Raw genomic sequence first — 12,767 nt, forward strand, 5'->3', positions numbered from 1 at the left:
GGGCGGGGGAGGGAGAACAATTAGCCGGCGTGACCCGCATTCTCAGGCCGCGCAGCCCCGGGCACTCAGGTCATCGTTCTCTGCCGCACCTTCCTCGTCTGTAACAGGGACATGACCCACGGCGGGGGTCCCGTGCGTGTGAAGCGCTTTGCGTGGACCTGGCGCAGTGCTTACGGTCAGCTGCACCTCCGTCCCAGACCCAGGGGCAAGTGGCGCAGCCGGCCTGCACGGCCCTCTCCCCGGGACCACGCACCTGGCCCTGGCCCCCGCTTACTTTTTGTGTGAGAGGATCAAAACAAAAACACACGAGAGAAACTTCTAACCCTAAAACCTAACACAAACTCCAGTTTAGAGGCCATGCCGGCCATCACCTTCCTGCCTCAGCCCCAGATCCACCTTTCACCGTGTGCTCCGTGACCACAATGTGGGTCTCTGTCCGCAGAGGGCACTGGAGGGACCCTGGGGAGGGAGGGGGGCCGGGTGGGGGCACGAGACCCGCCACCCACCCGTTTCCCCAACACAGTGGCCGGCACATGGGAGGTGATCAGTGAGACTCTGCTGCGAGAGTGAGTACGTGAAGGAAAGCTGTGCCCTCTGCTGTGAGAGGGGACAGAACGGCCTCTGCCAGCAGCGCAGGGGACACGCCGACGGAGCCCCAGCATGCCCATCTCTTTACGAGGGCAGCGGGAAGGGCTCCCTGTGAACCTTCGGTGAGGGGTGTGCGGACACTTACCTGAGGTACAGGAACGGGTGTGTGTTTTTGGGCAAATAAGCCGCATACACGGTTTCGATGGCTTTTCTTAAGGACGCGGACTCTACCAGCCGATCTAGAAAATAAAAGGAAAGAAGGCAGCTCAGAACCATCCTGAAGGGAGAGGTGACAGGTGCATGTTCGTGCCACGCCGCGAAGCCACTCAGGGAGAACACCCAGGAAAGAAGGACCTCTTTCACCCGCTGCTCCCACTGTGGGCTCGGGCTCTCTATGCTCACCCAGCCACAGCAGCACGGGAGGGCGGGAAACTCTGCCTCCGCCTCCCCTCCCACGATCAGTCCAGGCCACCCTGCTGGGCACAGCAGGCAGCATGCCTCTGGCTCACAGACTTCTCGTACTGGCTGCCTCACACGTGTGCCATGGCTAGGGGGCGCCGCGCTGGTGACTGGGTGAAGTCCAGTGCCAGGCGGTGAGCACCACCAGAGAGGTGTGTGCTAGGTGGGGGGAGGAGGGAGCAATCAACTCTGCCTGGGTACCGGGGAGGGGTATGTTCCAACAGTGGGGTGTCCCGACAGAGTGGCAGGGGTAAGAAAGAGCCATCCGGGCACTTCAAGCCGCACAGATAACTGGATGTACCCTTAGGGTGACTCAGGAAGTGAGGCAGGCGGGAAACACTAGAAGATGGGGGGTTAAGACAAAAATCAGAGGAAAATCTATTTTCAGAAAACACAACCTTCCTTTCTCCCCGACAGATGACCCACTGGTGACCTGCCCCTCTGGGTCGGTGCAGCCAAGGACACGTCCCGGGACTTCCTTTCCAACGAGAAGGGAGGCCGTGACCGTTCTCGGAGTGCTCGGCAGCCTGCAGCCCTCAACAACGTCGCTGTGCTTGGTGACGTGTGCCCTGAGCACACGAGCAGGGGCAGGTGTGGGCTCCTGGCAGAAGGCAGCCAGGGCCCCTCTGCTGCGGCTTCTGGGCTGGAGACGCGCTGAGGGCGTGGCCCTTGTCCCACACCGGAGTGCGAGCACACAGTAGTGCGGAGACAACCCAACCGTACGCCTGTGAGTGTGGCCTCCCTGCTTCCGGGGACCTGGTCCCAGACCAGACTAGCTACGGCTGACGCACAGCCCGTGCAGTGAGCAGCTCGCCAGAAGCACAGACATGAGCTATGCACCCGACACGGACACACATTTCTGCTGGTCTATCTGGTAGCCAGCACATGTGTTAAAATGCAGTGATTCTTCATGCACAGAAAACACACATGAAAAATAATCCGGGGGCGCCTGGGTGGCTTAGTCGGTTAAGCGTCCGACTTTCGCTTAGGTCATGATCTCGCGGTTTGTGGGTTCGAGCCCCGCGTCGGGCTCTGTGCTGACTGCCAGCTCAGAGCCTGGAGCCTGTTTCGGTCTGTGACTCCCTCTCTCTCTGACCCTCCCCTGCTCACGCTGTCTCTCTCTCCTAGAAATAAATAAAACATTTATAAAAAAGAAAAGAAAAGAAAAACACTTCTGAGCTCTGATAAGAGCAAACTTTGTTACACGTTAGGCTTTACTCCTTCTTAATAAAGTAGGAAAAACCCTACAGTTATAGATCGGTTAACAGAATGTGTCTGTAAAATATGCTCTCTTCCTTCTTCTATATGGCTTTGAAAACTGCTGTAAAACACGTACAATCTAGGGGCACCTGGGTGGTGCAGCGTCCGAATCTTGATTTCAGCTCAGGTCATGATCTCACAGTCATGAGATCGAGCCCCACATTGGGCTCTGCGGTGACAGTGTGGAGCCTACTTAAGATTCTCTCTCTCCTTCTATCTGCCCCTCCTCTGCTCATGCACTCACACTCTCAAAAAAACAAAAACAAAAAAACCATGTACAATCTGGGACATTTATAGCTGGTTATCATTACGAGTGGAGAAGAAGAATATACCATTTTCCATGGCAAGCAAACAAAACCATGATGGTGTATTGCTTTGAACAATAAAGGTAAAGGATCTATATGATAAAAATGATACACAGCGGGGCGCCTGGGGGGCTCAATCGGTTAAGTGTCTAACTCTTGATTTTGCCTCCGGTCATGATCTCACAACTCATGACATGGAGCCCCGTGTGGATTCTCTCTCCCCCCTCTGCCCCTCCCCTGCATGTGCTCTCTCCTTTTCTCTCTCTCAAAATAAAGAAACATTAAAAAAATGGTAAGTACTGAACAAACGGAAAGATGCGAGATGCATTTCTGGCTGGAAAATTAAAAACCAAATCAGACCCACTTGTAGTTCCCGGTCAGTTTCTCAAAACCATATAATATGTAATTAAGTAAAAAGCAGCAGAACGCAGAACAGTTATTTATGTAACAAGTAGCGATCATGTAAACAATAGGCTTGCAGAGAGATAAGAGTGGAGAGGAAATTCACAAAAATCCAAATTCATCTGGCTAATCTCCTCCCTGATTTCTGGTACTGCTCACTGTATCATAAATCACTCATTCTTTAAAAAGAAAACTCCCAAGGGGCTTATCATCCATTTCTTTGCTAACGACATTGCCCACCCCCAAGGCACCTTCTCCCTGTGTCCTGCTGTGCAAGTCAGGGAGTCCTGAGCTCAGGCGAGAACATCTGCTGGGCCCGGCAGGTGAGGACGCTGTTCGGGCTCACGGACTCTGTGCTGCCCTCTCCCAGGCGGGCAACACACGGCCTCTGCGCCGGCCAGCGCTGGGCACGCATCAGGGGACTGAACACACGCAGGCCGGAAATTATAAATACTCCCCGACCACACCGCACCTGGGCAGGAGGGCTCCCTGCGTGTGATCACACCTGTGGGTTAGGGATTCTTCCACGGTCCCATAAAATTCCCTGCAGACAGACTTCCCCACACGGGTCTCTTCCACTTACGGTTGATGAAGAGTAAGAAGATGCACTTCTTCACTGAGTAGTTTGCGTTGGATATGTAGCCCTTCATTGTGAAGCCAAGGGTTTGATCCTCACACCCCACTTCTATCAGTTCTCTGGTTGGAAAAGAGAAATTCTGAGGCTTTTGAAAATAATGGAAAATTCAAACCGTATAAAAAAATTAGAGCTGGAAAATGAGGGCTCCTTCTCATAAATGAATTCTGCCAAATAAGGACCCGAGACTTGGTTTGTTGAGGTCCTATGGGCCCCCACACCCATGCATCTGTCCACCCACCCATCCATCCACTGTCCATCTGCATACCCACCTGCCCACCCAATCACTGTTTTCAAGACCTTATGTTATATGCCAAGCACGGCTCTGACTGCTGGGACATGATGACAAACCTAAGCTGTGAGGCCTTGTTTTACTGAAACTTCTATGTATCTTCGTAACTAAACCCCAAAGAGGAAACTCCAAAAGGACTCATTTCTACGGAACCCCTATATGAATAGCACCACAGTGGGGCTCGAGTTCGATGCTGCTCTGAGCTGTGCTTACGGGAGGTGGGTTAACAGGTGAAAGGAAGTCTTAGCCACGCTCCCCTCTGCCCGCAGACCTTCCCAAGTGCTGGGTCCTCTGCCTGGAAAGCTCCCTTTGACAGCTTGCGAATTCCTCCACACCCTTCGTGTCAGGGCTTATTTCAAAGAGGAAGTAACCACCTCTGACTGTCACTCTCTGTGACCCCGGGAGATTGTCCTGTGTGCCTTCTCTTTTCCCTTTGGCACAGCTGGCATAACCAGTCATGAACGGCATAACCCTTTCATGTGGCTTCCCAACCAGACAGGGGAGCTGGGAGGGCAGAGGCCCTAGCGCATCGCTCAGCGCAGCGCCCAGGGACCGGCAGGCACTCGCGGCAGGCGCTGGCCCATATGGGGTGATGGGTGCTCTGAGGCTCTGAGCAGAAAATACGGCTCGCACACAGTGAACCAGCAAACCTTTTCTTCCCCAGAGTATCTCAAGAGGCTGGCATTCTGGAAACACGCTTTGGGGACTGCCACTCAGTGGGGTTTCTAATGTCTTGTGGTCCCTAGGAATTTCCTGACAACTAATTCTGAGTCTTTAAATACAATAAAGAAGCTCATAGAAGTTTCCTTGTACAATAGAGTTCTCTCTCTGCTCTAGGAACACAGTTAAAAAAACACAATTCATTAACAATTAGAAAGAGAAGGGTAATTAAAAGCAATATGACCAGTCCCTAGTTTGGAACTTGGTTTTGCTCAAAGACTCAGTAATTTGTCCTCTGAAGGAGAAAACTGGGCTTGGGGACTGCTGCTGCTGCTTCCAAGGTTTCTGGAACACGCGAAGTCAGGGCTGTCCCCTCCATCCGGGGCGTGCCTGGCCCACAGCGGGCTCCCAGGATTTCTCCCCTCAGGTTAGGACACAGGCACTCTGGGCCTTGCGGAGTCCTGAGGCCTAACTAGGACTCCGAGATGCAGACGGTAGTTTCCACCAGCAGAGGGAGTGCTGTTTACAATGCAAACAAGCCCCCTGGGGCTTTCCCTGACCGTGCAGATTTGGTAACATTCACAAATCTGCTCACCACCAGACAGGAAAGTCTGTAAGGACAGGGAATATTTTATTTGTCTTTACATCTGTAACTTCTGGCAAAAAGCCTAACAAAGGGGAGGCAATTAATTAATAAATGTCGATGATCACAACGAAGTCCCACAGTGATGCTAAGGGAAGTCTCAGGAAAAGAGGCAACACTAGAAGAGGAAAAGGTTCTACTACACTGTAAACGCTATGAAGACAAGCTAGAGAGCACACACTGATTTGCAGCCAGAGCATCTGGGAGATAACCCGCGCCCCGGAAGTGTGGATTCCATGAAATAACGACTCCTAGAGCAAATGTGAACCATGGAAAGAAGCCTGCATGTTTCATTAAGGCAGGTACTACCTGGACGGATTCCCAAATAATGGGATAAATGATACACCAAGACATGGAGTGCAGATTTTTTAAAATATGAGTTATCAACATACCGGCTGACAGCATTTCCAAAGATGGAGCGAATATTGTCTACGGTCGTGGCGCCGGGCAGCGTTCTAACATCAGCCACGGTCTCGCCGTGCTGATGAACAGAGCAGAAGATAAAACTTATTGTCGCACAGCAGTGACTGAAACATCCTGACCTTACCTCCACAGGTGAGCTCTTAAAAAAACAATCCTTTCTCTAATACAAAACTGTCCCTTATAAACCAACCACTTACTTTTTTAACTGAGAAGCCAATGCCTGAGTTGTGTATTGAATACCTAGCATAGAAAGAGAAACAGAACAGTGAGCAAATGCACACTGTGAGGCAGAACTCCCTTTGGGTTAAATAAATCGGTGGGGTTACGTGCCTTAAACAAAGATACACACGGCCGAGAATATCTCCATATGTCACATCTTCCCCACAGGAAAATAAGCCAGCACACACATCACGGAGCCAACCCATGCCAGCTGTGGCAGAAGCTAAGAGAAACCAGGGTTTTTGGTTTTATAGGGTCTAAGGAGACTCTGGGGCTTTTTAACGCACTCCCCTCCCTGCCTACAGCATTACTCCCCCAGACCCGACAGGTCTGGGTGCTGCATCTTGAGAACCTGGCCTTTACAACCCCTGAACTCTTCTCTCTCTGAGCCCCTCAAGACACCCCCTCCTCATCCGCTTTTTCCTTGGCCTCCAGCCCTGTTCCAGCATCTTCCAGCCTTTTCCCAGTTGGCTATTACTTATCATTTCTCCCCCCCGTGGACCTCATGAACTGAAGGACTGTGTCGAGCAAAATGCACGTATTCGGCTAACAATTAGGAATTCACTTAACCACGCCTAGAACCAAAACAGCCAAGCAGAGCTCCCTTATTTCCGGGAGCTAATGTTTTGATGCTGATTGTACAACTCCAGGGAAAAGCAAAGAAACTTGAAGTATAAATCTGTTCCACTTTATTAGGAGTACAGGTTTTATTCATTTTGGAGTTTTGAGAAACACTGAAAAAGAGTTACCAGATCTCTGCTACAATCCAAGGACATGCAGGATGAGAGAGCCCATGCTGGATCCACTCAACCAGCAGGTGAAGTCAGTCTCCAGTGGACATAATGTTATTTCCCCCGCCCTGCCTTTCGCTTTCTTCTTGTAAGAGCCCCTAGCCTTCCTCTGGGAAACCACCTCTTCCCCATTCCACCTGATGTACCTGCAGCCTGCCAACCAAGGAATCTCCCACTGACAGAGGCGCCCGATGGGGGAACGCTGTCCCTGCCAGTCAGACGTACTCTCCAAGGAAACAGACACCTGAGTAGAGTCAGGAGAAGAATGCGAACAACTGGAGCAGACGACTCGTGCAGTAGAGCAACTGCTGACACTTCTCGCCACTTGGGGAGTCACGCTTAGCCTTCCAATAAATGTCCCTTAGGCTCAAGTCAGCTGGAGTTCGTCTGTCTTGCTTTCCACCAAAGAACCCTCACTGGCAAAGACCAACTGCTCTCTCCTGGGAGAGAGAAAGCCCAGAACTGGCAACTAAACCTTGATCGGCAACAACCCGTAGGCTAAAACACAACGTACTCTTTTCCACCTAGCTGGGCAACTGCTCTCAATTTATAAGCAGGGACGCATTTCTTTGGTGAGAACCACTTACAGACGTGGGACAGTACCTGCCAACAACTTCCAGAATTTTCCCATACTCCTCACTCGGATTTTTTAAAGCTTTCCTCCTTGTGGATATATTGTAAAAGAGGTCCTCCACCTGAAAAGAAGATTTTTTCCTTGTCACTTCACAGAAGTACGTGGAAATAAAGAAGCGAAGTGTCTACCGACAGCTGGCCGGCAGAGAATCAAACTACACTTACCAACAGTACAGTTCTGAGCACTGACTGGGGAGGGCAAGAGACAAGCCGGCCACGGTCAACAAAGGAAATAGATAAGATTTTTCCTGCTTCTCATTTCATTCACTGATTCCTCAAATAGGTGCCGGGGGCTCCCTCTACATCAGGCTCTGCTTCGTGCTGGGAGTGCGGAGATGAGCAAAGCACAGTCTTACCCACAGCAGCACACAGCTCACTGGGGCAAACAAGCAGCTTCACAAAGAACTGTACCATCACATGGCATCCAAACAAACGTGGTTTTCAAACTAAGAATAATTATAAAGTTTCTGAGACCATGTGGGCTTCTTGGAAATGGCGCTGTGTTCACCCTGGGTTGGGTACAGGGTATGTATTCACATGCCCTTGGAAGCACACACTCATCTCTGCCTCCCGCCTGCCTGCCTCATCAAGTGCAGGGCCAGGACCCTGTGGGGACATGAGCATCAGCTGGGGCTGGGGGTGGATAGCGGGTGCTTTACGGGATCACACATGGGAAGAGACCGAATGTGGCACCACAGACAACAGGCAGCGTACTGGCCTCCCTCTGACTGATGCCACCATCATATTACTCAGACGGCCTCTCAGTGGGCAGATATTCTTTGTTCCCTTTGACAGATGGGAAAGGTGAGGTTAAGGGACATTGAACAACTTGCCTCTGGACATACAACTATTGAGTTGGAAGGCTGAGACTCTGACTTGTGTCTTTCTGGAGCCAAGTTTAGGGTCCTTTTCATACCAACTACCTCGCCATTCATTTCATCCATCCCCATAAAAAAAGACGAGGGAGCAGACCGGCTGCCGTGCCTCAAAGGCCAGTAACTCTCCCCTTGTTTAGGCAGGAAGTACCTGCTGTTTCTGTGAGCTAGCAAAACTTCATTTTATTACTGCTCTGGAAACTCAGGGACAATTTTACTCCTTATTCCAACATTTACACAAGATCTTTTTCACCACCATTCTTACCGTGATCTGCGTCCCCTGATTGCCTGCACATGGTTTAGGAGGAGCTTTCAGCTTTCCATCGGAGTAACTGGCTCTTAGAGAAAATAATGAGATTATCAATAACCAACAGAAGCAGAGTACTTATCCAAAATGTATAAAAGAAAATGATCAACAACAGATTAAAATACAGCCATGTTATATATGATCTCTTTTTAAAATTTTTTTCCTGTTTAATCATTTTTTAAAAGCTTTTTAATCTTTATTTGAGAGAGAGAGAAAGAGAGAGAACACACAAGCATGGAAGGGGCAGAGAGAGAGGGAGACACAGAATCCAAAGCAGGCTCCAGGCTCTGAGCTGTCAGCATAGATCATGACATGAGTCAAAGTCAGATGCTTAACCTACTAAGCCACCCAAGTGCCCCTATTATATTGTCTTAATTAAGATTTACTTCTTTGTTTTTCTACTATTCCATTATCATTCCAATTGGATACCAAAAAAAAAAAAAAGGAAACCCTATTCTTCTAGCAATTTAGTTTTTAATTCCTGAGTTGTTTTTTAAGTTTATTTTTATTTATTTGAGAGAGAAATAGAGAGCAAACAGGGGAGGGACAGAGACAGAGGGAGACAGAATGCCAAGCAGGCTCTGAGCTGTCAGTACAGAGCACAATGCGGGGCTCAAAGTCACAAACCATGAGATCATGACCTGAGCTGAAATCAAGTGTCAGATGCTTAACCAACTGAGCCACCCAGGTGTCCCAGTTCCCAAGTTTTGAGCTACAATGCAAACTGCTTATGGTGAGAGTAAAATATCTTCAGTGATTCTGTAATCAGGTATGGAGGGGCTGGCGCATGACACACCTGCAGAGGCCCTGGTAATAAAGAAAGGCCCTGGAGAGAACCCTCAATCTAGGGACAGACTGTTCCCTAAAGTGTAAACACTGTGCTAAGTGATCTAGCGGGTAAAAGCACCACAGGAGGATGACAATTCATCTGGGCTCTAGGGAGGAACAGTTTCAGGGAGAAAGCAGGGAAGACCATCCAGGAAGAGCACAGAAGCCTGAGATCACGTGGCGGCGGGGGATGGTGGAGAGAAGCGGCTGGAAAGGTGGATGGCAAGCGCAGGGAGGGTGCTGTTCCGGGATGGCTCTGGATTCCAACCTATGTCAGTGGGTGGGAAGCGTCGGTGGGGGCCCGAGCAGGAGTAGAACAGAATTCCAGAGGGGAAGAAACAAGACTCCCAGTCTATTTCAGGAAGACGTTAACCTGTGAGAAGCAATACTGATCACATCCGCGCACGCAGATCCCAGGGCAAGTCTAGTTCAGAGTCCAACTCTCCTAGCAACAGTGCCGTATATTCCGGAATGCTCCTTTTTCCATTCCGTCCCATGTCTGTCTGTCAAAGGCTGAGAAACAGGCAGAACTGCTGTTGTTGGAGCTGATTTCTGTATTAATTTATGAACAATCTGTAGGATTAAAAAATTTCTTTTTACCGTACTCCTAGATGGGGTACCCCTCCCTGTCTTCCACTAGTAAATGGCCAGTGCTTACAAACACAAAGGTGTAACTCGGATTCCTCAAACCCTGTTTCTGTTCTGTTCCAAGGCTGTTTGTCAGCCTCTGAAAACTGCAGCCAGTGGCCCCCGGTGGAGGGCGAGCAGCACAGGCACACGCGTGTGGCCGCGAGCTGGTGGCTCACAAGGCAGCAAAGAAACCGTGAGCCTCCAGCACCCCCGCCACAGGCCTGTGTGCAGACAAAGCGCTGTCCTACTAACGTGCATCCACATCCACTGCCTCCTTGGAATACATCTGTGGAACAGTTTGTAGGCACTTACGTCACCCCTTACCTGTTGAGAAGCCATGAATAAGATCACTACCTGATAATCATCCCTCTGGGTTTTCAACTAATCCAGAGAGGCAAGAAAACTTTTTCAAGATCTTGGTCAGAGAAGACGGCCCGAGTGTGGAGACAGAGGTAGGGTGAGGCCGAGGCACAGGGACGCCTCCGCAGGGACCCGAGAGAAGCAGCCTCCGCGTACCTGTATGCGCACTTGGCAGCAGCTGTCTTGGTTGTAATGGTGACGTGAGCCACGTGGCTGATGCTGGCCAAAGCCTGAGGAAGAGAGAACATGGGATGAAAGAAAAGCTCACTGCTGGGTCACCCACTGTCACCTCATTAAAGGGGAAGGTGCTCTAAGTTGCCCCTTCCATTTTGTATTAAATGGCAACAATAAGCATTTTGCCCACTCACTTTCACAATGTGTAAAAAAAAAAAAAAAAAGGGTATCAAATTGAATTTGTGGCATATTACTAGGAGGAAAATATGTATTAATATTAATAAAAGTCCACGGGAAACACATCAGAGTATTTCTTTTCTTTTATTTTAAATCCAGTATAGGTAACATACCGCTCATTAACTTCAGGTGTACATGATAGGGAGTCAACAACTCGGTCCGTCACCCTGTGCTCATCATGGTAAGCGTACTCTTAACCCCATCACCTATCTCCCCCGTCCCCGCCCCTTCGCTAACCACCGGTTTGTTTTCTACAGCTCAGAGTCTGTAGACCGCCCTTTGCTTGTTCCTTTTGTTTCTTAAATTCCACATAGGAGTGAAACCATATGGTATTTGTCTTTCTCTGACTGACTCGTTTCACTTGGCATAACACACTCTAGGTCCATCCATGTGACTGCAAAGAAACACCAGGGTGTTAACGTGTTGGCAGCAAGTGCGGTCAGGCAGAATTACTGGCATGCTTCATAACATTCTCAATAACCTGCCTCCCAACAATGTGAACACTTGCCTTCATAAATGGGAGCACTCCGAGCAGATAATGTCGCACACTGTTACCCAAGGCTGTTTCCTGTAAGCACTTACGTGTTTAGAAATGCGAACTTAAGGTTATGAAACGGAGACAAAACAAATATTTAAAAAATGACCCCCCCCCACTTGCCTAGCTCACTGGAACCCCCTTCTCCTTTCTCAGGGGCCTCACAGCATATAAACCTGCAGGCAGGCACTGCGGCGGGGGCTGGGTGACAGAAGACGGTGAGCAGAGCCTGCGGCAGGCTCAGTTCATGCGCGGGGAACACGGCTCCGGCTCAGAGAGTGCCGGCTCCTGGCTGGACGTCCCCAGTTTGCACAGGCGAGGTAACTCTCATCACAGCAGGTGTGACGACCCTGAGCTGGGCAAGGCGGGCAGGAGGGACACGGGACACGCCGCTCCGGCACGTGGCCCACGAGGACGGCGTGCCGCGGGCGGGGCTCTGCTGCCATAGGCGCCTCCGCACCAGGACTGGAGCAAGTGCACAGGGGCCAGCTCTGGGGTCAAGCTCCGGGGTGCCGTCCCCCACTCAGCCACTCTCCAGCCGGGTGCCCTGGCCATCTCTCTCTCTTTCTTTTTTTAAGATTTTATTTTTTTCAGTAATCTATACACCTAACGCACTGCAGTCCTCCTAACCCTGGGGTCAAGAGTCACGCACTCCACCAGCTGAGCCAGCCGGAGCCCCTCTTAATACCTCCTAAGTGTCAATTTCCTCATCTGTACAACAGGGTAGTAATAGGACCGGGGCTGCAGAACCAGGGTCAAAAGTTGATGCTGACAAAGTGCTGAGAACCAGGGGCAGAACATAGAAATCCCTCAATAAATCTTCCCTTTCTTTTTTTTAAAAGAATTTTTAAAAATGTTTGAGAGAAAGAGTGCACCCTAGTGGGGGAGGGGCAGAGAGAGAGGGAGACACAGAATGGGAAGCAGCTCCAGGCTCTGAGATGTCAGCACAGAGCCCGACGCGGGGCTCGAACTCACAAACCGTGAGATCATGACCTGAGCCAAAATCGGACGCTTAACCGACTGAGCCCCCCAGGCGCCCCTAGTTCATGTGCTTCTTATCCCTCTTTTAATCTACAGGTTCTTGCTCCCTCCTCCCTCTTCCTTCTTTCTTCCTTAATTTGTTGAAGGAAACAAACAAGCCTTTTATCATGTAGTTTCCTGGTCTCTATCATTTACCACGCTCCCTTGCCTCCCATATTTTCTCAATACTGGCGCTTAGAGAGTATTTATCAGATTTACATTCGATTATCTGACCAAAAAAACTCCGTACGTGGTGTTGCATTCTCCGTCAAGAGGCACCTAACACCCTGTCAGGAGGGGAGGAGGGGGTTGTATCTGTAGATAAAATAAATTTCAGTGTATTAAGTATTTATGAACAATCTTTGGTTTTAGAAAACTGAATTTCATTAAGATTTTTCAATGTGCATCTATTTTACAAGTAAAAGTATCATATCTTATTTACCTCTGTGTTGAGAAGGGGCAGAAATATGATCACAGCCCCGGGGAATTTTT

The 12,767-nt window shown here is 49.9% G+C and overlaps 1 protein-coding gene across 4 annotated transcripts in view; it reads right to left on the minus strand.

The window, feature by feature from the left end:
- The window catches only part of MLH1 (mutL homolog 1), a 39,918-nt gene that overhangs the window by 21,884 nt on the left and 5,267 nt on the right, over positions 1-12,767 (minus strand). For 2 of the 4 annotated variants that reach the window (XM_077754253.1, XM_077754251.1), the window contains exons 4-10: positions 10,466-10,539; positions 8,450-8,522; positions 7,280-7,371; positions 5,864-5,906; positions 5,636-5,724; positions 3,598-3,710; positions 734-827 (exon numbers count right to left, since the gene is read on the minus strand). In XM_077754253.1, the coding sequence (XP_077610379.1) occupies positions 734-827; positions 3,598-3,664 (161 nt within the window). In that variant the 5' untranslated portion in view covers positions 3,665-3,710; positions 5,636-5,724; positions 5,864-5,906; ... (1 more) ...; positions 8,450-8,522; positions 10,466-10,539. Of the gene's footprint in view, positions 1-733; positions 828-3,597; positions 3,711-5,635; positions 5,725-5,863; positions 5,907-7,279; positions 7,372-7,474; positions 7,555-8,449; positions 8,523-9,692; positions 9,812-10,465; positions 10,540-12,767 lie in introns of those variants that run through there. The other 2 variants (XM_077754255.1, XM_077754254.1) reach the window with 2 other exon arrangements.

The sequence above is a fragment of the Crocuta crocuta genome, unplaced genomic scaffold (assembly GCF_008692635.1).
Source record: "Crocuta crocuta isolate KB4526 unplaced genomic scaffold, BGI_CrCroc_1.0 scaffold70, whole genome shotgun sequence".
NCBI classification, from domain to species: Eukaryota; Metazoa; Chordata; class Mammalia; order Carnivora; family Hyaenidae; genus Crocuta; species Crocuta crocuta.